At 47.2% G+C, this 23,331-nt stretch overlaps 1 protein-coding gene across 8 annotated transcripts in view; it reads right to left on the minus strand.

Moving 5' to 3' along the window:
• Positions 1-1,168: 1,168 nt before the first annotated feature.
• ZHX2 (zinc fingers and homeoboxes 2) overlaps positions 1,169-23,331 on the minus strand; it is a 179,120-nt gene continuing 156,957 nt past the window's right edge. For all 8 annotated transcript variants that reach the window (XM_042254169.2, XM_027972931.3, XM_027972932.3 and 5 more), the window contains 2 exons: positions 17,603-20,368; positions 1,169-2,419 (listed from right to left, as the gene is read on the minus strand). In XM_042254169.2, coding sequence (XP_042110103.1) covers positions 17,607-20,144 — 2,538 coding nt within the window. In that variant the 5' untranslated portion in view covers positions 20,145-20,368 and the 3' untranslated portion in view covers positions 1,169-2,419; positions 17,603-17,606. The remainder of the gene's footprint in view (positions 2,420-17,602; positions 20,369-23,331) is intronic.

Raw genomic sequence — 23,331 nt, forward strand, 5'->3', positions numbered from 1 at the left:
TGAGCCAATTATAGCCACTTTTCAATTTTTTCTTTTTGGAATAAGGAAAGTACAGGATGAATTTTTGTTTTTGTTTTTTTGGCAGGAGATAGTAGAGTTTAGAGGAGGGGTGGATAAACTGGCCAAAAGTCTTTAAGTCCCTGTGAAGATGAAACATCTAGACCAGGGGTCCCCAGCCTCCAGGATCCAATGCCTGATGATTTGAGGTGGAGCTGATGTAATAATAATAGAAATTAAGTGCACAATAACTGTAATGCACTTGAATCATCTCACAACCACCCCTCCCCGCTGCCCCCAGTCTGTGGAAAAATTGTCTTCCAGGAAGCTAGTCCCTGGCGCCAGAAAGGTTAGGGAACGCTGATCCAGACCACAGATTCCTAACATGAGGCCCAAGAGCTGGCAGCATCAGCCTCACCTAGGAGCAATGGATGTTCTCTGGTCCACTCAGACCTACTCAATCAGAAACTCTAACCAGAATTCCAGGTGATTCTGCAGCCTGTTTGAGCTTGAAAGGCACCGGCCTACATGAGGGTCACCTTGAACTATGAGGGGCTCCTTAGACCTCACCTGGGTAGAGACACAAAAGTTGACCTTCTGGGAGAAAAGGCAGTTATCTTGGTTCCCAGCAGCCCAGGAGGGAAGTGATTTGCCTGAGACACCTAAGGGGCAGCAGTGGCCTAGAGGCCTCATTCCCACACCCGTGCTCTGCAGCATTTAAAAATTGTAATTTTGAACAAAATGTTTATTTGTCTGCCCTGGATCTTAGCTGTGGCATGAAAACTTAGTTGTGGCGTGTGGCATCTAGTTCCCTGACCAGGGATCAAACCCGGGTCCCTTGCATTGGGAGCACAGTCTCAGCCATTGGACCACCAGGAAAGTGCCCTCTGCAGTATTTTCTGAATCTATTTACGAAGACCCAGGAGAAGTGTGGGCCTATCACTTCTGTGTGTCCCAGAGATGCGATGACGATTCCCATACTGACACTGACCCCTGGTTTTTATAGTCCCCCCTGCGCTGAAAACCCTGTGATGACCTCACTGCGATGAGGCAGGACAAAAGACGAGGAATGAGGTCATAGTGGATTTGAATGGGGGGTGGGGTGGGTGAGCTGGAACCCTTGTGCTGTGCCCTGGGAGTCAGACAGCAATGAAGAACCAGGAACAGAGGAGAAGGTTATAAAAATGTTTAGTCTTTGCTTTATTGAGTTACAACAAATGAGCAACAAGTTAGAAAAATTGTTTTTTTTTAAACTCCCTAACATTTTATTTGTGCAGTGTACTCAAATAGGGGGCAGTGGGATGGGGGGAAGGGACTGCAAACACAATTGATATTGCAACATTTACACCGGATATGTCTCTTGGTTTTTCTTCTTTAGAAGTTAGGACTAACTGAGGGAAAAAAAAGTGCACTCATCAATCTAAAATTGGCCCAAAACAAACACACAAACAAAACAAACAAAAAATCAATTCGTGGTGAAGCTTCAAGCTGAAATCTTGTTCAATACCACACTGAAAAAGGCAGTTAGGAACAGAAATGAAAACCAAAGCTGTTCATCTTTGTACCATTTAGATAGCACAATCTTTTTGTTTTACTTTCACAAAATTAATGATAACGCTAATGCACTTGTGAGCCCTTTCTGCTGGTTTCTAAAAAGGGGCTCAGAGGGTAGCCACCTACCACCCAGCTCTCTTGGCCCAAGGTCTGACCTCAGAGGCCAGCCCATCAGAAAAAACCAGACTGGCCTGGGGCATTTCAGAAAGCCTTGTGCCTGGCTAAACAGGGACCCCCAAAGGCAGCTGGGGAAGAACTATAGAAATGGATTTGATTTGGAAGATCTGTCATTCGTAAACCCCTCTCCAAGCTCAGACAGAGGCCTGAATCCTAGCCCTTTCCCCCGGAAGAAATCTCGCAAATTGCAAACTATCTTTAAAAACGAACTCGCCCTACCTAAAATCCAGTAGATATAATGGCACTAATGCTAACACCACCCCCTCCCCAAAATCAATAAAAATAAAAAAGGAAAAAAAGAGAAAAGCACATGTGATCAGCCCTCCCTCCTGGAAAAAAGACCTTACAATGGTAGAGCTGGAAAAGGAAGTTGCCCTCGGTTAAAAAGGTAACAAAATTCCCATGTCGTACAAATTGGTTCCAGTATAGCAAGAGGTGGGGGCCTGGGCGCAGGAGCCAACTATTTACAAGGACCCGTGGAAAACGCAGTAGTAGGACTTTGGCACTAGGAGCACTTCCCACCGGGCCTCGGGGAGGTGCGTGTGCGCAGAGGCAGCGGCAGGCACACGCAGCGAAGTCGTTCCACTTGGAGTCTCAGGCCAGGGCGGCCCTCAGCCGGGGAGAGAAGTTCTCTTCTTTCTTTGAAGACAGATTATTCCCTGCATCAGCACGGCAGTTCTGATGGACTTCCCTAGAAGGACGACACAAGACCAGAGGGGCAAGATGTCAGGGAGATGACCATCATTCCCTGCATGCAAGGCATCGGGGGAGGGGGGAGGTGGCCTCTCCCTGGCTGTCCTGGGGAGACACTTCCCAAGTCCTCTTGGGGTCGGAAGACGAGAGATGCCCTTCACACATGGGGCCTGTTTTAAAGAAACGAGTGTGTGTCCTGAGCATGGTCTGACATTATGGTAAGCGCCTTCAGAATAAGGCCTTTGAAAACAGGATGACTCTCTGGGCAAGTGAAGGAGGTGATTCATTTCATCATGACAAGACCTTTTTCTTGTTCCTGGATAGGCAGCCAGTCACCATGGTTCCTCAAAGACACCAGAATCAGACAAGTCTGGATTTTGGTCCTGACTTTTCTGTATGGAGAAGGAAATGACAACCCACTCCAGTATTCTTGCCTGGAGAATTCCATGGACAGAGGAGCCCAGCCAGAGGGCCCTAGTCCATGGGGTCACAAAGAGTTGAACACGACTGAGTGACTAACACTTCTCTATATACTTGCCACGGGGCGGTACAAATGTCACAATCTCTCTAGGGCTTGGTTTTGCTTCTGTAAAACAGGGATGGTAATAGCATCCACCTGGTAAAGCAGTTGTGATGAGAAGCTGATATATTAAACAGCACTTAAAATAGTGTCCAGACTGTGGTATTATATAAGCTTGTGTTGTATTTGTTAGATGAAGCCTTTTCCAAATATGATAGTATATATAATGGTAATACATAAGATGAGAAATTTAAAGTGTCTTTTTATCTCTTTATGTTTAAAATTTTATGATTTTTTAAATTGGAATATTGCTTTACAATGCTGCTAGTTTCTATTGTGCAAAGCTGATTCACTTCATTGTACAGTAAAGCAATTTTACTCCAGTTAAAAAATAAAAAGAGAAAAAAATGTATTTTTTAATGTTTCTATCAACCCTCAGAGGTGTAGATATAATTACTATTCCCATTTTACAGGTAAGGAAACTGAGCACAGAGAAGCTAAAAAACTTGCCTAAGATCACCCAGCTAGAAAGTGGAAGAACCCAAATTCCAGCTCAGGCAATTTTCAGAGACTGTTCTCTTAATAGTGTTTAATACTTACAGACTTTGAAGTAATGAAAATAGTCCAAGGACCTTATGGGTTGAACTGTCTCTTCTTTACCCCTATAGATATGTTGACGTTCTAACCCTTAATACCTCAAAATGTAACCCGATTTGGGGACTTCCCTGGTGGTCCAGTGGTTAAGAATCCGCTCTCCAATGCAGGAGATGAGGGTTCGATCCCTGAATAGGGAACTAAGATTCCACAATTGCCCCTTAGCTGTGGGGCAACTAAGCCCATGCGCCGGAAGTACTGAGCCCTCGCACCACAACTGATGTAGTTGTGCAGACCTCTTGCAGCCAAATAAAGAAATATATACATATAAAAAGAATGTAACCCTATGGAGATTCCTTTATGGAGGCGATCTCCATTAAAATGAGGTCTACAGGGAGGGGCCTAATCCCACAGGATTGCTGTCCTAATAAAACAGGGAATTTTGCACATAAAGAGACACACAAGGAGAACATCACGGAAAGATGAAGGCAGAAACTGGGGTGATGAGTCCAGAAGCAAAGGAATGCCAAGGACTGCCAGCAACCCGCCAGAAGCTAGGAGAGAGGCAAGGAACACAGGCTCCCTCACAGCCCTTAGAAGGGGGCAACTCTGCCAATACCAGCCTTCTCGTCTGCAGACTGTGGGAGAATCAGTTCCTGTTGTTTAAGCCACCCAGTCTGTGGTACTGGATGGTAGCCTTGGCAAACCAAGACAGAACTCCATCTCCACTGTGGGCTCTGGGGAGCCAGGGATCCTGAGCCAGGAATCCAAGGGCGGGCTGGGGGCTGTGAAGTACGCAGTCAGTATTCCATGAAAGGCTGGAAGGGGATCAGGTCTGCAGATTCCTGAAGCCACTGGCTTTTTCGTTACCTTGTCCCTGGTAAGGCCGTGTCACAGCTTGTTATTGCGCAGTCATTTCTCTGATTGAGAAGGCCCCGAGAAGTAAGAGAGAGAGAGAGAGAGAGACAGAGAGAGAGAGAGAGAGAGAGAGAGGGAGTGTGTGTGTGTGTGTGCGCACGCGCGCGCAGGGGACCAAGAGCAAGAGGACCAGACTTCTCAGCCAAAGCAGCAGATCATCTGTATTGTGTCATTCCTAATGTCTGGATGTCAAAGGTACCCACATTTCATCAGTACTCCTGATAGTAAGACTAAACACTGCAGTTAAGAAACCAACTTGTAACACGGGAAGGCAGAGGGGAGGAAGGAGCCAGTATACTACCCATATATAAGATTGATAGCCAATGGGAATTTGTTGTGTGACTCAAGGAACCCAAACCAGGGCTCTGTAATAGCCTGAAGTAGGGGGAGGTGGGAGGGAGGTTCAAGAGTGAGGGGACATATGTATACCTATGACTGATTCGTGTTGATGTATGGCAGAAACCAACGCAATATTGTAAAGCAATTGTCCTTCAATTTAAAAAAAACTTGTAAAAGAAATTGTGAATGAAATCAGATTCCAGGGGTGTCCTTGGGATCTGCTACCACCCAAAAGGGATCCAGGAAAAGTCATCAAATTGTAAAAGCCACAGGGATCCTTACAGGTGATGCTGCCAACACCACTTCTTTCACAAGGGGAAAAAAAAGGAAGCTTGGGGAGGAAAAGTGATTTCCCCAGGTCACATAACTGCTCAACAGCAGAGTCAAAAGTAATAACAATAATGGTTGCGACAACCGTGAGTAGCTTAAATGTATCTCATGCTTATTATGAGCCAGGCCTGATACTAATTGCCGACAGCGGCCATTTCATTTACTCCTTATGGTAACCTGTTAACCTCAGAGGTAGGCCTGCTCTGCAGTGAAGAGATGGGGTTTAGTGAGATCAGATGACATCAGGCAAGTGGTAAGTGGTGGAACCTGGATTCCCCTGGGGCCAATCCAGCTTTAACTGCCTCTCCCGACACCTGAACTGGGTCCTGCCTCCTCGCCTTGTGCACGAATGCTGCCTGCACGGAGCCACAAGGTAACAGGAAAGTGCAGGTCTGCTTCAGAGATGCGAGCTGACATGCATACCTGTGGCTGACGCATGCTGATGCTCGGCAGAAAACAACAAAGCTCTGTAAAGCAATTACCCTTCAATTAAAAAAAGAAAGATCGGGGCTGGGTGGTCCCAGGCACCCAGAGGGGACCACATGCCTTGTTGCTGTTGCCATGCAGACACACACACATCCAGGACGGGTATGTGGGCCACAGCCAGCTGCTTGCTGTGCTCTGCAAAGAACACCTTTCCCCCAGCAAACACCTTTGGAAAGGAGGCTGCTTTTGGCTGAATGTCCATCTGAACAGCTCTCAAGACTCCAGGAGGGACCTCCCTGGTGGTCCCGTGGTTAAGACTCTGCCTTCCGATGCAGGAGACTCAGGTTCGATCCCTGGTCAGGCAACTAAGCCCACATGCCACAAGGAAGACCCAAGCACAGTCAAGATAAGAATAAATAAGTAAAGACTCCAGGAAACAAGGCCCAAGGTGGGTCAAGAGTGATTGTATTCCCCACCAGGCTGAGGAACGCCAGCTCTGCACAGGACTGTGGGTACCCACGGTGGAGCAGAGTGGAAAGAACCGTGGAGTCAGAGAAAACTGGGTCCAGGGCCAGCTGTTTCCGAGCTGTGTGCTGGGATCAGCTACTTAGCCTCCCAGAGCCTCATTCCCACAATCCACAACCAAGCAGCTGCTGGGAGGGTTGCAGATGAAGTGTGCAAACCATATGGGTGCTCCAGAAATATTGTCCTGCTTCATTTTCCCTTGAGGAGAGCCAGGTGCAGAACTACGGCCTTAGGGGTATGTGAACTCACCCGTGTGTGTGAGACTATACACATCTTGTCTCTCATATAGAAAACCCTGTCTCTAAGGGACTGGTAAAAAGTTGCCTTTTGTTTTTTTTTATTTTTTAATTGGAGGAAAATTGCTTTACAGTGTCATGTTGGTAAAAATTTGCCTTTTAGATAAACCTCAATATTAAGGTGGTTCTCCATCTGGCATTTTTTAAAAAGAATGGAAGTACAGTAAATTTACAATATTCTGTTAGTTTCAGGTATACAGCAAAGTGATCATATATATATATATATACATGCACTATTTTTCAGATTATTTTCCATTATAGATTATATTGATTAGAGTTCCCTGTGCTGTACAGTATATCTTCGCTTATCTAGTTATATATAGTAGTGTGTATCTGTTAATACCATACTCCTAATTTATCCATACCCCCTCATTTCCCTTTGGTAACTATGAGCTTATTTTCTGTGTCTGTGATGTTTCTGTTTTTTATATAGATTAATTTGTGTTATTTTTTAGATTTCATATATAAGTGATATCATGTAATATTTTTCTGACTTCACTAATATTCTTTAGGTTCATCCTTGTTGTTGCAAATGGCAATATTTCATTCTTTTTATGGCTGAGTTATATACATATATACATATATATACGCCACATTTTCTTAAGCCAGTTGTCTGTTGCTGGGCACTTGGGTTGTTTACGTGTCTTAGCTACTGCAAATAGTGCTTCTGTGAATGTTGGGGGTGCATGTATCTTTTAGCGTTTCCATCTTTTCCAGAGTGGGACTGCTGGATCATATGGTGGTTCTATTTTTAGATTTTTAAGGAATATCTTTATTGTTTTCCATCATATTTACATACCAATTTACATTCCTACCAACAGTGTTGGAGGGCTGTCTTTTCTCCACATACTCTCCAGTATTTATTATTTGTAGACTTCTTCACGATAGCCATTCTGACAGATATGTTACCTCATTGTGGTTTTGATTTGCATTCCTCTAATATAATTGGCATATTGAGCATCTTTTCATGTGCCTGTTGGCCATTTCTGTGACTTTTTTTAGAGGAATGTCTGTTTAGGTCTTCCACCCATTTTTCAGTGGGGTTGTTTTCTTGATGTTGAGTTGTATGAGCTGCTTGTATATTTTGGATATTAACCCCTTGTTGATTGTACAATCAGCAAATATTTTTTTCTCATTCAGGAGGTTCCCTTTTAGTTTTGTTGATAGTTTCCTTTGCTGTGCAAGAGCTTTTAAGTTTGATTAGGTTCCATGTATTTATTTTTGCTGTTATGTCTTTTGCCTTGGGAAACTAAGAAAACATTACTACGATTTATGTCTGAGAATATTTTGCCCATACTGCCTTTTATGAGCTTTACAGTGTCATATCTTACATTTAGATTTCTAAACCATTTGAGTATATTTTTGTGTATGGTATGAGGGTATGTTCTAACTTCATTGATTTACATGCAGTTGTCCAGCTTTTGTAATACCACTTGCCGAACAAACTGTCTTTTCTCCATTGCCTAGTTTTGCCTCCTCTGTCAAAGATGAATCGAGTATAGATGTGTGAGTTTATCTCTGGGCTATTCTGTGCCATTGATCTGTGTGTCTGTTTTTGTGTCAATACCATGCTGTTTTGATTATTTAGCTTTGTATCAATAGTATAGTCTGAAGTCTGGGACGGTTATGCCTTTAGCTTTGTTTTTTTTGTCCCCTTATGCTGAAGTTGAAACTCCAATACTTTGGCCACCTGATGCAAAGAACTGACTCATTGGAAAAGACACTGATGCTGCACAAGATTGAAGGCAGGAGGAGAAGGAGACGACAGAGGAGTAGATGGTTGGATGGCATCACTGATTCGATGGACATGAGTTTGAGCAGGCTCCGGGAGTTGGTGATGGACAGGGAAGCCTTGCATTCTGCAGTCCATGGGGTTACAAAGAGTTGGATATGACTGAGCGACTGAACTGAGGGTTGCTTTGGCCATTCTGAGTCTTTTGTGGTTCTGTATAACTTTTAGGATTATTTGTTCTAGTTCTGTGAAAAATGTCATGAGTATTTTGACAGAGATTGCATTAAATCTGTAGATTGCTTTGAGTAGTGTGGTCATTTTAACAATATTCTTCTAATCCAATAGCATGGGATGTTGTTCTATTTCTTTGAATTATATTTCATTTCTTTCATGACAATGTGTTTTTCCCTATCTTATGGGTATGAACATGTATAATCCTCCAACTATGTATAAATAAAGAAAAATAAATGCTGAACAAGACCATTAAAAAAGCCACAAAAACCAGATTGGAAGGCCAAAGGGTGACCTGGAGAAGGGGAGACAAAGTCAGTTTTTTGGTTTTTGCAGTGTTCCCAGATGTCTGTGGATGGCTCTGGGCCCAGCTCTTGGAACCGCTGGACTTCAGTTCTCATTTGACCTCTCCCAGGGTGTGTCATGGTGGGCAGGAGCTGGGCTGTGGGAGCTGGCAGCACTCTCAGAGTGAGGCTGGGAAGATACTGGACACAGAGGGCACACAGCCCAGCCCTGTGGCCTTGCTCCTTGGGCAGGCCGCTTCCCCAGAAGGCCCTGCTCCCAGCCACGCTCAGTTCGCCTTGTTAAATGTTCCCTTGCCGGGGCTTTCACAGCATAGCTGTCATCACGATGCCTTCCGATTGCCTGATGAGTCGTAAGTCCACAGTGCTCACTGCTACCCCGTGCCCCACCCCCATCTCTCCCGCCACTGCGTCTGGCTCACGGAGGATACTCAAATGTCCGTTAATGAATGAAACACAGGGAGAGAGCACGGTACTGTTAGAGGTGGCTGCTTAGACAAGATCGGTGACAAGTTATTTCATTTTTTGTTGATTTTTTAAAGAGTGGGCAGGAGGAGAAGGGGGCAGCAGAGGATGAGATGGTTGGATGGTATCACCAACTTAATGGACGTGAGTTTGAACAAACTCCGGGAGGACAGTGAAGGACAGGGAAGCCTGGCGTGCTGCAGTCCACGGGGCTGCAAAGAGCTGGACACCACTTAGTGACTGAACAACAGTGATCTTTACTTATGTGGCCTCTTGCTGAGTCCCTGGGCTACTACCTGGAGTCTTTTCACTTGGTCAGGGACACTCACCCCTGCAGAGAACCAATGGCCTGATGGGTCACTTAGTCCCAGGGTATCAGACTGCAGCTGTTGGGGAAACTGCAAGGTCACTGGGCCCCTTTCCTTGTGGCCACTCTTCAAACATTTGCACCGAGTGGATGTCTCACTTCTCCCTGAACACTGCCCAAGATGGAGGGACCCACTGCCTCCCACAGCTGTCCCTTTCTATCTTGGGGATACCTTGGAATGTTAAAAAGCACTATCTAATTCTTTAGCAAAATCTGTTTCCTTATTACTCTGTCTTTGGGGAAGCATGAAACAATTAGAATTCTTTTCCCATGTGCCAACTTTTCTGTTCCTATTTCTCCTTAATTTTCCCTGTAGGGATTTCCCCTGGGCCCTGTGGACTTGAGAGAACACCACAGTCCCTGAGACAGAAACACAAGCAGTGTGGCTGTGATTTGTTAGCTCAATAACATTTCTGAGTCCAACTTTCTTTTACTGGGAGGGGGCATGGGTGACAAGGAAAAAGAATAAGTCATTTCCTAGCGGATGTAGGAAATTTCGCACTATCCCAAACTAACCCCACATTCAGCCTTGGTCAACTCTGGATGTCTGGTTAGGGCTGTTTCTCTGAAGCAGTTTGGGGACATCCTGGGCACCTTGCACAGACTTGTACACCAGGTAGATCTCCCTGCTTTTGGAGATGTTCAAAGGCAGAAGGAATCAGGGGCCACTGGGTCTTCCTGCTCCTTTTCCATCAGTAGATATTATCCTGTGGAACTCAAAAGAATCTGAGCAAATGGAATTATATTTTATTTATGCATTAATTTTTGTGTGTGGCTGCATTGCATCTTTTTGATGAAGCACAAGGGGGCTCCTCTCGTTATGGCATGTGAGCTTAGCTGCCCTACACCATGTGGTATCTTAGTTCCTTGACCAGGGATTGAACCTGAGTCCCCAACATTGGACAGTAAATTCTTGATCACTGGACCACTAGGGAAATTCCTTGGAATCCTATTTTAAACTCACCAGGCAGACTCTGAACATGGTTACAAGTTTGGGTTTGAATTCCAGCTCCACTGTTTTCTAGCTCAGTGACTTTGGGCCAGTTACTTTTCTGTGGCTCATTCTCATCAGATGATGAAAATAATGTCTGTGGAGAGTTGTTCAGTTAACACACATAAAGTGCTTGAGCAGTGCCTGGCATAGTAAGTGCTCAGCAAATGAAACCCCTTGTTGCCTCTGCCCCCTATCCCCACCTTGAGATGCAGGTGCCATGAACAGCCCAAAGCATGGGCTTGTACTAGCGGGGCCCCAACCGAAACAGTCAATTTGGAAAGGCAAGATGGCCAAGTTCTCCACATGCAGAAGACGGTGCAATTTCTGAGTTGCGTCCATTGAGCAGGTGCTGATGGCAAGGCCACACCCCTATTTTTGGGGCTTTCACTTATATTATCTCACTTGGTCCTGATAACAACAGACAAGTCTACTGGTAAGTGCTGTGGACTGAACTGTGTCCTACCCCAAGTTCTATGCTGAACTCTAATCCCCAGGGTGACTGTATCTGAAGATACAGGGCCTTTAAGGAGGTGTGTACATGCTGTGCTAAGTCACTTCAGTTGTGTCCAACTCTTTGCGACACTCTGGACTATGGCCTGCCAGGCTCCTCTGTCCATGGGATTCTTCAGGCAGGAATACTGGAATGGGTTGTCATTTCCTCCTCCAGGGGATCTTCCCAGGGATTGAACCCCTGTCTCTTACGTCTTCTATGTTGGCAGGTAATGAAGGTTAAAGGAAGTCATAAGGGTGGAGCTCCAATCCAACAGGACGGGTATCCTTATAAGATGAGGAAGAGACAGCAGGAGGGTAGACGCACAAAGGAAAGGCACGTGAGGACAAAGAAGGTGGCCGTCTGCAAGCCAAGGAGAGTGGTCATGTCAGGGACTAACCTTGCCGGCACCTTGATCTTGAACTTTTAGCCTCCAGAACTGTGAGAAAGATTTCTGTTCTTTAAGCTGCTCAGTCCATGCTCTGCTATTTTGGCAGCCCTAGTTGACTAATACAGTGAGTATTAAAGCTGTAGAAACTTTAATCATAAAAAGGAATAGAATGTATAGGCATGTGGGTGTTCTAGAATTTTCTACCATCCATCTTCCATTTACCACCAGGGAAGAAAGTTCTCAACAACACCTAGACATCTGCAAGATGACTTTTCTTTTTTTAAAAAAAAAGATTTATTTACTTTATTTATTTATGGTTGCACTGGGTCTTCATCGCTGCACGTGGGCCTTCTGCAGTTGTGGTGAGTGGGGGCTACTCTCTACTTGCGGGGCTCAGGCTTCTTATTGCGGCGGCTTCTCTTGCTGCAAAGCATGGGCCCTAGGGCCGCCGGCTTCAGTAGTTGTGGCACGTGGGCTTCAGAGTACAGGCTCAATAGGTCTGGTGCATGGCGCTTAGTTGCTCTGCAGCATGTGGGATCTTTCCAGACCAGGGATTGAACCTGTGTCCCCTGCATTGGCAGGTGGATTCTTTACCACTGAGCCACCAGGGAAGCCCGATGACTTTCCTTTCACTCCTTCCTTAAGGATTACAGAGGGTCTCAAACTTTGCCTACTGGGTCATACACACAGAATCACATATAGTCTTTACTGGTGAGAGAGAGGAGCTTCAGGGTATAACTTGATGATGTGTGAGCCCACCTAGCATTCCATTTTTCACTCCTGCGCTTCTTTGAAGTGTGAACTCAGGCAAGCCATAGCCACAGTAGCCACCTTTCAGGCTCCTTGGTGCACCAAGTTCCCCTGTCTCAGGGATATGTTGTCTTCGAGTCTGTTTTCTCTTCTGCCTGGACTGCTTCTCCTCTCTGCCCAGCCAACTCCTACTTAACCTTCTGGATTTCAATTCATCCACTTGTTCAGAGAAACCTTGCCCAACCCCTTAAATCAGGCCTAATTGCTCTATAGTCTCACAGTTCCATGTACCTTTCCTTAAAAAACTCTTGTTACCTGGCAGCATTTCCTTTTTGTTTGATGGAAGATTATTTGGTCAAAGACTGTGGGCTCTGGGGCTTCCCAGGTGGCACTCACTAGTGGTAAAGAATCTGCCTGCTAATGCAGAAGATGTAAGAGACGTGGGTTCGATCCCTGGGTCAGGAAGATTCTCTGGAGGAGGGCGTGGAACCCATTCCGGTATTCTTGCCTGGAGAATGCCATGGACAGAGGAGCCTGGCAGGCTACAGTCCATAGGGTTGCAAAGAGTTGGACACGACTGAAATGACATAGCACACAGCACATGGGCTCCATGAGGGCAGGGACACGCTGAGTGCTGCAGCCTTCCAGAGCCTGGTACTGCAGGCTTTCCACAAACACTGATGGATGAATGAGCCAAGGCACTTACTGTGAGCGTCTCTGGGCTAGTTATTTCTCCTCCTTGGGGCCAGCATCCTTCCTCTGAAAAAATGGGGGGCTTTGATTTCATTATGTTCTTAAGTTGCTACAAGCTGCCTAAAGGGCAGGGCAAATTCCTAGTGTGAGAAGCTCTGGAATTAGATAAAAGTAAGTGATAGCAGTTAACTCTCCATGAGGTACCAGGGAAGTGAGGCTAATGTACAGTCCATGAGAAGCATCACTCGGTAAATAGCTAGTGATTGATTCTCCAATAGACCTTTCCCTCAAGCTGCTCACACACGGAAAGCAAACTGTCCCCAGTTCCTCTCCCCTGATGGCTGTCATCTGATGGGACTAGTGAGTGATGAGGAGAAGTGGAGGACTGAAATACCAGATCCTGGATAACTGGAAGCCAACTCTCTCTAGTAATTCTCAGGTTGGTTCAATAACCCACTGTAGAGCATCTGTTCTGAATCAGGCGCTGGGGGATTCAGGGATTAATTGGGAATGCTGCCTGCCTTCAAGGATCTGGTAGAGGAGAGACAGGGAAAGAGTTAATTACAAATTTTCACTTCTCCATCCATCCGTTCACACATCTGTATTTAGATGGCTAATCTGAACAGATTATAGGGGTATACATATCCTGGATCCTAAATTGTAGCTAGGCTCTAAGACTTGGCAGCCCTGAATATTTTAAGCAAGTTGAATTATGGAAAATAATTTTTTTCTGACATTTTCACAGAATTTACCTCTTTCCCAAAGCTGTCCTTAATTCTCAGGAGATGGAAATTGGCAGAAATCAGGAGGCAGCAAAGCAGTGAATGAATAGTTGTGTACTAGTGTTCAGTTCCGTATAGAATGAAGACATGACCACAGCCTGTTGGTCTAGCCTGGGCGGTGATGGAGGTGCACTTTGGCGAGGTGGTGGGTCAGGCACTGAACTGACGTGTGAGAAGGGGGTCTCCAGGCTCCACCAGTCACTAGCTGAGGAAACCAGGGCAAGCAATTCTGAGCCTTAGTTTGGCCTCCTGTAAAATGGGCTTCCCTGGTGGCTCAGACAATAAAGAATCTGCCTGCAATGTGGGAGACCAGGGTTTGATCCCTAGGTTGGGAAGATCCCCTGAGAAGAGAATGGCTACCCACTCCAGTGTTCATGCCTGGAGAATTCCATGGATAGAGGAACCTGGTGGGCTACAGCCCATGGGATTGCAAAGAGTCGGATACAACTGAGTGAAACTTGGGCTTCCCAGGTGGCGCTAGTGGTAAAGAGCCTGCCTGCCAATGCAGGGGATATAAGAGACGTGAGTTCGATCCCTGGGTCGGGAAAATCCCCTGGAGAAGGAAATGGTAACCCACTCCAGTATTCTTGCCTGGAGAATCCCATGGACAGAGGAGCCTGGTGGGCTACAGTCCATGGGGTCATGAAGAGTCCGACACGACTGAAGCGATATAGCAGGACAGAAAATGAGCAAAGAGCTATACCTCTCTCAGAGGGTTGTCATGAAGTTTAAGTGACTTAGTAGATGTGCTGGCAAGAATGCTGAGCACACAGCATACACAAACAGAAAATCTTCATGGTAGTAGAGCTGGGCTACTCTGTCTGGCCAAACATCAAGGCATACATCTGACAATCTTTGGCTTAAGTATTTCAACTCATTTTTAGGAAAGGAGTTTCTTTTTGGGATTCTTATGGGGACAGGTCTCTCAGTGAATGGCTTGATAATAGATGGACCCAGAGACTGAATTAAGGTGACCCCAGTCACGGCTTGGGAAGGACTCCTTATCTTTGTGTCTAATCTCAGGGCCAGGTGAGCCTGGACAGTCAGACACTGTCCTGAGCCTTGCCAAGCTTCAGTCTGAGGAACTGGCTAGGGGCGGGGTGGTGGTGGAGGGGGGGCGGACGCTCACTCCCATAGAGGAAATCCCATCCTAGAATCAGCTCTCAGCTGCTTACCCAAGTTTTTATTTTTATTTTTAATGAAATCAAAACCATGCATTATTTCTAGGATTATATGTGTGGCAATTGCACTCAACTGCAGGTTCCTAGATAAATAAGTGTTTAAATAAAGACATCACTGAATATTTATGAATTTCAAGAGACCTCTGTGTTTGGTTCATAAAAGCTGTGAAGTAATTTTGGAGAGTTTTTTTCCCCCCTTTGAGGTTGAAAGCTTCCTCAAAGGGGTGCCTTGTCTGGAGAATTTTCAGGCACCGTCAGCAGCACAGATCAGGGCCCCTTTCATAAAACAATGGTGTCTGAAAAATATCAGCAGGCCCAGAGTGGATCGTTTCAGTGTTGAGTAGATCTTAGCGTCTTGTTTAGGGATATTTTCTAGCACACTCCTGTGGCATTCGCCATAAGTAAGAAGAGGTTCCTGTGTGTTCCTGTTCTTTTCAGGGAGATGGCTAGTTCCTGCTGCCACTCTGTTGCTCCGTCGTGTCTGACTCTTTGCGGCCCCATGGACTGTAGTCCACCAGCCTCCCCTGTCCATGGGATTTCTCTGGCAAGAATACTGGAATGGGTTGCCATTTCCTCCTGCAGGGGATATTCCTCACTGAGGGATCAAACCCGCATGTCTTTCGTCTCTGGCATTGGCAGGCAGATTCTTTACCAACTGCACCACCTGGGAAGCCCTTCTCCTTGTCTGTGCACTGGGCTAATTCCTTCCTAATCAGCTGAGTCAGCTGTCCATTCCTCCAGGAAGCCTTCCCTGACCCTCAGCTTGGGTGCCCCTCCTTGTGCTCCCCCACAGCCGTGCACGTCTCCATCATATGATGGAACACCCTGGCAAATAAAAGAAAGAGTAATTTCCTCTGTTGTTGGTTGAGTAAGCTCCAGGGGAACGAGAGCTCTGTCTTTGTCACCCTGTTGTCTCTAGCACCTAGCACAGTTTTCCACACCACAGCAGGTGCTCAGAATGTATCTGTTAAGTTGAATTGAACTCAGCTGTCTACTATGTGGTAGGAGGAAAAAGGCATCATGGAGACATGTTTATGCACCAGAAGAAATCTAGGGCAAACTAGAAGCGTTCACACAGAATCTGACTGGACAAAAAAAAAATTGCTCCTTCATTTTAATATGGGAGATATGAGCTGGACTGGTAGGATTTTTTTTAAATTTAAATTTGTTATTTTATTATTATGTTTTAATTTGGCTGTGATGGGTCTTGGTTGCGCTGTGCAGGCTCTTAGTTGTGGCATGTGGGATCTAGTTTCCTGATCAGGGATCGGACCTGGGCCACCTGCACTGGGAGCATGGAGGCTTAAATCACTGGACCACCAGGGCAGTCCCAGCAGGGTCTTGTAAGAGGCAAGAAAATGGCCAGAGGGAGAAAGGGGAGGTGGCACCATGGATGACGCCCTTTAACCCCTTCCTATCACCAGCCCCCTTTCCTCACCCCCAACATATTACTGCTTCCTCCTGAAAAGTTGAAGGAGAAAGAAATGATGACATGATGGCATTCTGTGCTTGGCTTCTCATTAAATTGCTCTTCTAAGAGCTGATGGGACCGGCTAAAATAAGGTTTCCAGAGGACTTTACTTGCCAGGTGCCTCGTTTTATGATTGGATAAATGAACTAATGAGTGACATGGCTGGCCAAAGCTGTCTGAGTTCATAAATAAAGAGGTATGGTGCTCTCCAAGGCTCTCTTGGGGACCTTATCCATCATTCTGGAGGTTCTACCTTTCATTATGTTTAAAGATGACATGGTGGGGGCGGGGGGGCGGCGGTCTCTGTTGCTTTTTAAGTGCCCTCTGGAGAAGTCAGCCCAGGCAGACTGTAAATTGTGTATCTCCATGCTGGTTCTAAGCTGCCCTTGGCACACACTGGCTTTGGCCAAGGTAGAACTTTCCCCCCTCATCCTCCCCGCCACTACTCCTCCCCACCACCCCCCGCCCCTTTTCTAAACTTAACGCAGGTTCTGATTTGCACAGACCTCTGGTGAAGCGCACACACCAAGGGCTCGGTGGCACGTCCCATTATGTGGATGACATGGCCATTAGTAACCATGGTAACCTCCCTACCCAGGCTTCTGTGGCTCCACAGACCTAATTTATACCAGTCTAGTCCAGATTTGAAGGGGTTCTGGGGACCCCGTCAGTGCAGCAACAAGCAAGGTTACTTAATCAGACACACACGGGGGCACCTGCCTTGAGCCACTGCAACACAAGCACCAGGGGCTTTCAAAACCTTCCAGGTTAGAGGAGACACACGCTTTTCTTCAGTAAACTTGGACACTTAACTCTTAAAAAAAATCCAAAAGGAAAAAGAAAAGACATATCATTTCATGTTTGTTTCTTATAGCAGTGAACACAAAACAGGCCTTGTGTCGTATTACCTTGTTACCAGACTTTAGAATGGACAGATGCCCAAAGGCCACAGGCAGTGATGTTTCCAACAACCAGCATGCCTGTGTGTGTGCTAAGTCACTTCAGTCTTGTCTGACTCTGCACGACCCTATGGACTGCAGCCTGCCAGGATCCTCTGTCCATGGGATTCTCCAGTCAAGAATACTGGAATGAGTTGCCATGCCCTCCTTGAGGGGATCTTCCTAACCTAGAGATCAAACCCACATCTCGTGTCTCCTGCATTATCAGGCAGGTTCTTTACCACTAGCGCCACTTGGGCACTGCCTTGTAAATAAGGACGTAAAATCTGCCAACCTGTTTTTCTTCCTTTGTTTTAAAAGAGCTTGAGAGGTGAACACATCATCTGCGTCAACAGCTCTGTACCTGATGACTACATTGACACAGTCAATAGACAGAAGGAAGCCCAGCCCCCCGCCCCGGCTCCCCGGGGAACAGGTGGCGTTACCTGTCTAGGCCTGGCCAGGCTCCGCCGGGCCGCTGTCCGAGTCCGAGTCGGCCAGCTCCCCCGCGCCTTCTGCTGCTGTCTGACTCCAGCTGTCCGACCTGTCGGAGGCGGCGTCCTCCTCTCCGACCGTCACCTCCACCCAATCCACGACACCTGACTCCTCGTTCTCGTCGCTGGCTTGGCCATCTCGGCTGTTGCCCTCTGACCGGTCCGACGTGGCCTCCGAGGGCTTTGCCGGCAAATTGTCTTTCACCTGGTCGGCACCTGCCTTCCCTCTGGGTCCCGGCTTCTCCAGGTCCTCGTCACAGAGCTTTTTGGGGTCCTTGTAGTACTGATGACCCCCCTCGCTCCCGTTCTTCGGGTTCTCGGTGATGACGGTCTTGACCACTTTCCTCAATGGGGCGTCGTAGCCGTGATCGTCCACCACGTGCTGTGGCTGGTACTGCTCTAGCCACTTCAAGGTTCCAGTTTTGAGCAAGCATCTGTTCTCCTTGAACCAGCGCACGATTTCAGTTCGCACCAGGCCGGTCTTAGCCGCCAGCTGGTCATACTCCTGCGGGGTCGGCCACTGGGTTCGGGCGAACGTGCTCCTCAGGAGATGAACCTGTTCTTGACTTTTTGTAATCGCTGGTGAGGGGCTGGGCAGAGAGCTGGCCAGCTGGGCACTGGAGAGCTGGTCAAGTCGGGACAGAGCACCGTTGGGGGCCGCCACTTCTGGCCCTTTCTTGCCAGACCCCATGGAATCCAGGACGGCCTGCTCCATGCTGTCCCGAAGCTTGCGCCTCTCTGAGAACCAGGAGTCGATCTCTCTCCGGCTCAGCTTCGTCTCCACCCGCAGCCTGTCCAGTTCTGCTTGGGTCGGGAAAGAGCTTTTCAGAAAGCTGTCTTCCAGGACCTTCACCTGACCTTGGGTTTTCTCTTTGAACTTCTGTGGGGTGAAGTCTGGGTACGCATGGTATGTGCGGCCGTGGCGAGAGGCAGCAAGGGCAAGCTGGTCTTTGGCGAGGGATTCGCTGGTGATGTGGACGATGCCCCGTTGACACCGGTACCGGTGGTCGCTGAACCACTTCTTGATCTCGCTCCTGGCGAGGCCGGTCACCTCGATGAGCCGGTAGACCTCAGCGTCGTCCGGGAACTGGCTCTGCAGGAAGCTTGCCTTCAGGTGCGCTATCTGCTCCTTGGTCTTCTTGCGGTCGCTGGCTGGGGTCAGCGAGGGGTTGGCCACCTTGGGTGGGGGCTCTGGCACTTGAGCGACGTGGGGGCGCTTGGGCTCGGGGGCAGCCTGGGGAGTCACCAGAGGTCTCTTCTGCCCGTGGTTGGTCACTCCAGCCACGGCAAGTGTGATGGGGGAGCAGGAGACGGTCGCTGGCCCGCTGGTCACCTGAGTCAGCACCAGGCTGGTCTGGCCGAGGATCTGGCATGGGAGAGCCGTTTGGAGGATGGGCTGTGACATCTTCGTGGGGGCCAACTGGGCGGGCAGCACAGTGATCGTCGGGGGGACGGACTGGATGGTGCCGTTGAACATCTTCTTCCGGGCCTCCTCCACCTCCTCTGGGGACCAGCTGATGCCGTGCTTTAAGCGCTGGGTGGCAAACCAGATTCTGATGTGCTCTTCTGGGTGTTTGGAAGCTGCCGTCAGCCAGGACAGCTCTGCCTGGGTCGGGTAGGGGAACTTGTTGAAGGAGTTGATCATGGTGGCATTGGTGTCCAGGGCAGAGTTGTATTTGGTAGTGTTCAGCGGGACGGGGACCTTGGGGACAAGGTTGATATTTGGTGGGAGCTGGACAGAAGGCATGACGTGTCCTAGCGAGTCCTGAAGGAGCTCCACGCCCCCGAGTCTCGAGAGGATCTCAGCGGCATCCGTCACCAGGCGGGCGGTCCCTTCCACGTGGTTCTCGGGGGTGGCCTCCTCCGGCTTCTTGGGCACCTTCTTGGCATCGGCTTTTGGTTTCCCTGGCTTCATGATGGGGGTTTTACTCACTGAGATCCCGGGGTCGCCATCCCCGCTTCCGGGGCCGCCATCCCCGCTTCCGGGGCCGCTGGCGGTGATGGACACGATGTGGGTGGTGGCGTCAATGGACTGCTCCAAGACAGTCTGATTATTGCGCTTGATGAGCTTCAGCTTGAAGTTGGTCTCCCCGGGATGGAACTTGGAGTTGTGGTCAGACAAGGAGTCGTACTTTTTGGTTGTGAAGTTACATTCGGCACACACGTAGAGGGGGTTGAGGATCACATTGGGGTGTTGCATGTCAACGTGCTCCGTGAACTCGTTCAGGTTCTGCGTGGAGTAGGGGCAGTATTTGCATTCGTAACCACCTTGGAGCTTTTTGGATTGGTTTTCCCCTGTAGATTTCACCTCTATCACTTCATTTTCTTTGGAAGAGTTTTCAGGTTCCGCTGCCCACGTGTCCTTGGCTGTTTCAGGCTGTGGCATGCCAATTCCTTTCTCTTTGGCCCTGTCTGCTTCCTCGGGCACATCTTGTTCTACCACTTGTGATGTCCGAACCATGCACGGGGTGGTGGATTTCCGTTTGCTTGCCATGCTGCCTGTCTGGGTGCAATGGCTTACTTGGGGGATGGGGGCGGATGGGGAAGGGGCAGTGAAATTTTTGGAACTACTCAGATAAAAGGGTTTTGGCTTTACTGCCCCCTCCAATGGCTTTGGCTTCCCTTGAACGCTGAAATCTAGTGCTTGAGTTTCCCGAAATGATTTCGGCACAGAAAACTAACTGTTCCAACGGCAGAACGCAAGAGGCAGCATCATACCTATGGGACAAAAACAAAGACAGTGTCAGTTTCCTCAAAAAGACAAAAGAAACTAGCGATACTTTCCAAGTTGCTCCCGTGACCCATCCCAACTGGCACCCAACGCAAACACCCAGGTAAGCACAGATGGCGTGAGAGCAGCTGCACATAAAAATGAAGGATCACTTTCTTCTCTTCCGTTCTCTGGGAAGGACAGTGGGAACAAGCCCCAAACAAACATATGAAGATGCAGGGCATTCATTCATGTTTAGAGACCAACGGGTACAGAAAAGCAACAAAGGTGCTGTGATCTTATGAAGTGGTGGGTAGGGTGGCGGGGGGAACCCTGCCGGTGAAGTGCTGGCTGGGTTCGCAAGTCACTTTTATGGATGGGACATCAGAAACAAGATGTTTATCTGGGGCTGGCAAGTGGCATGTATATGGGCATTAGAAAATGGATATGAATGTTTTCGTTTCTTATCATAAAAGGAGTATCACTACAGAAAATGCATCAAAGTATAATAAAGAAAAACATCATCCCAGATATCACAGTTCCTTCATTTCCCTTGAACATTTCCCATTTTCACAAACATTGAGCAAAAGGATGATTAAAGCATGATATTACATTTTAGGGATACACCACACATGATGTATTTGCCTTTGGACTTTAATTCCTAATTTCTGACTCTTCTTGACAAAGCTGCAGTCAACATCCTTAGTCCTTACTTCTGATAACAAGCTTTGGATGAATGCTTAGAAACAAAAGCACTGGGTCCAAGGATGTCGACATTTTAAATTCTCTTGACTCTTATTGCCAAGTTTTTGTTCCATTTGGCCTTTTCTCCGGCAGTAAATGAGTGCCTGAATCACCACTGAGATTACGTGAAGTATTACCACTAAAAGCCCTGCCAGTTAGATATGGGAAAACTGTTTTAATATGCTTTGGTGCTTCTCTTGATTGCTAATAGGGATGAACAGTTTTCAAAGATTCACCTGCCATTTGTATTTTGTGAATTGTGGATTTATGCCATTTTTGTATTGTGATGCCCAGTGGTTTGATTATTAATTTACAAGTGTTACCGCCATATTAAAAACAGTAGTACTTTTCTGTGTTTGTTGCAAATTTCCCCCATCTGTCATTTACCTTTTAGTTTTGCTTATGGTTATTTTTCATGTTTTACAGGTAGAGAATTTTTAATTTTTAGCTGGCAAATTTATCCATCTTTTTCACAGTGATTTTAGAAAGTGGTTCCCTGCTTTGATAGCTGGAGACCTATTATTCTATGTTTTCTTAGAGTGTTTTGGCTTTATTTTTTACATTTAACTCATCCGGACTTGAACTGATCTTGGGGTAAGCTATGAGATACAATTCTAACCATTTTTCTAGAAAGTTATCAATTATCTTAGTAGCATGTATAGTGTTTTTCTTTTTCTCACTAATTTGTGAAACCACCCTGGTCATACATTAAATTTTTATAGGGTATTTCTCGATTATATCTGCTCTGTATCTCTTATCTAGCTATTGAGGCTTCCACTTATGCTTCACTTAAATTTTTTTTCCCCATAGATTAGAGAATGTTTCAGTATCAGGTAGAGTTCCTCTTTATCATTCTTCATTTGTCAAATAATTCTGGGTTTTTTCTGATCACCTATTAACATAAATCAGTTCTCATAAATCAGAATCATCTGCAAAATAAAATTGTTAGAATGTTGATTGGAATTTCATTAAACAAATATTAATTTAGGAGTGCAGGAGCAATCTGGGACTTCCCAGGTGGCTTAGTGGTAAGAATCCACCTGCCAATGCAGGAGATGAGGATTTGGTCCCTGGGTCGGGAAGATCCCCCGGAGAAGGAAATGGTAACCCACTCCAGTATTCTTGCCTGGAGAATTCATGGACAGAGGAGCCTGGCGAGCTAGAGTCCATGGGGTGGAAAAGAGTTGGACATGACTTACTGACTAAACAAGAACAATTTGCTTATAAGGAGGTAGGATATGTTACTAGAACCCCACCAGGGGAAGTGATGGGCTGGACCATGCTGAGTGTCTGAAGGCATGGACTTCTGTAGAGGAGAGCCTTTCGTTGCGTGTCTACTGGAGTGGGGAGATGGGTTCTGAAACAGGGATAGCCAACATCCAGGGAGAAGGGATGCAGATGGCATATCCCCTTCTGTCCCTCTCCCTGGCCTGGGTTCGAGTCCCACTTAAGAGAGGTCTCAAGGTAGAATTAACGGACTTACTTTCAAGAATAACCCTCTGGAGCATGGGGGCCCACTTATCTGCTTAGGGGGTCAGGTGACAAACCTGAGCAGGACCCGGGAGGGGGCACCCTCCACCCCCGCAGGTGAACCCAGAACCCTGGCCACTCTAAGGCATTTTCCTGCTGGGCAATTTCCTCAGCAGTAGCTATGGGTCCCGCAAGGCACTGCTGAGGACGGGACATGGACACAGCAGTGCAGGGAGGAAGTATGTCTTTTTGCTGACTATACCCAAACTGACATGTTCAGCTGAACATCAGACTCTTATTTGAAAATTCATTTAATTATTTGGCTGTGCCAAGACTTAGTTGTGGCATGCTGACCTTTAGTTGAGGCATGTAGGGTCTAGTTCTCTGACCAGGGATCGAACCCAGGGCCCCCTACATTGGTAGTGCTGAGTCTTAGCCACTGGACCACCAGGGACGTCCCTGAACATCAGGTTCTTGATTTTCCCCTTCAAACACGGGCTCCCTCTTTCTCAAGTTCTTCATCTCCACCAGTGGCTCTATCATGGCACACTTGGGCCAAAATGCTCTTCACCCCACCCTCAAATTAATCCACCAGCAATCCTGTTGACTGTCTTCAAAATAAACCAGTACCAGACCACTTCCACCTCTCCCTGCCTTGCGTAAGCCATGTCCATCTCCTGTCTGGAAACCTCCCACGGGCCTCCTGCTTCTTTCCTCTCTGGAGCAGCAGAGGAATTTTTTTCAGCTTCTTGATGGG

Source organism: Ovis aries, chromosome 9, assembly GCF_016772045.2.
Source record: "Ovis aries strain OAR_USU_Benz2616 breed Rambouillet chromosome 9, ARS-UI_Ramb_v3.0, whole genome shotgun sequence".
Classification (NCBI taxonomy): Eukaryota; Metazoa; Chordata; class Mammalia; order Artiodactyla; family Bovidae; genus Ovis; species Ovis aries.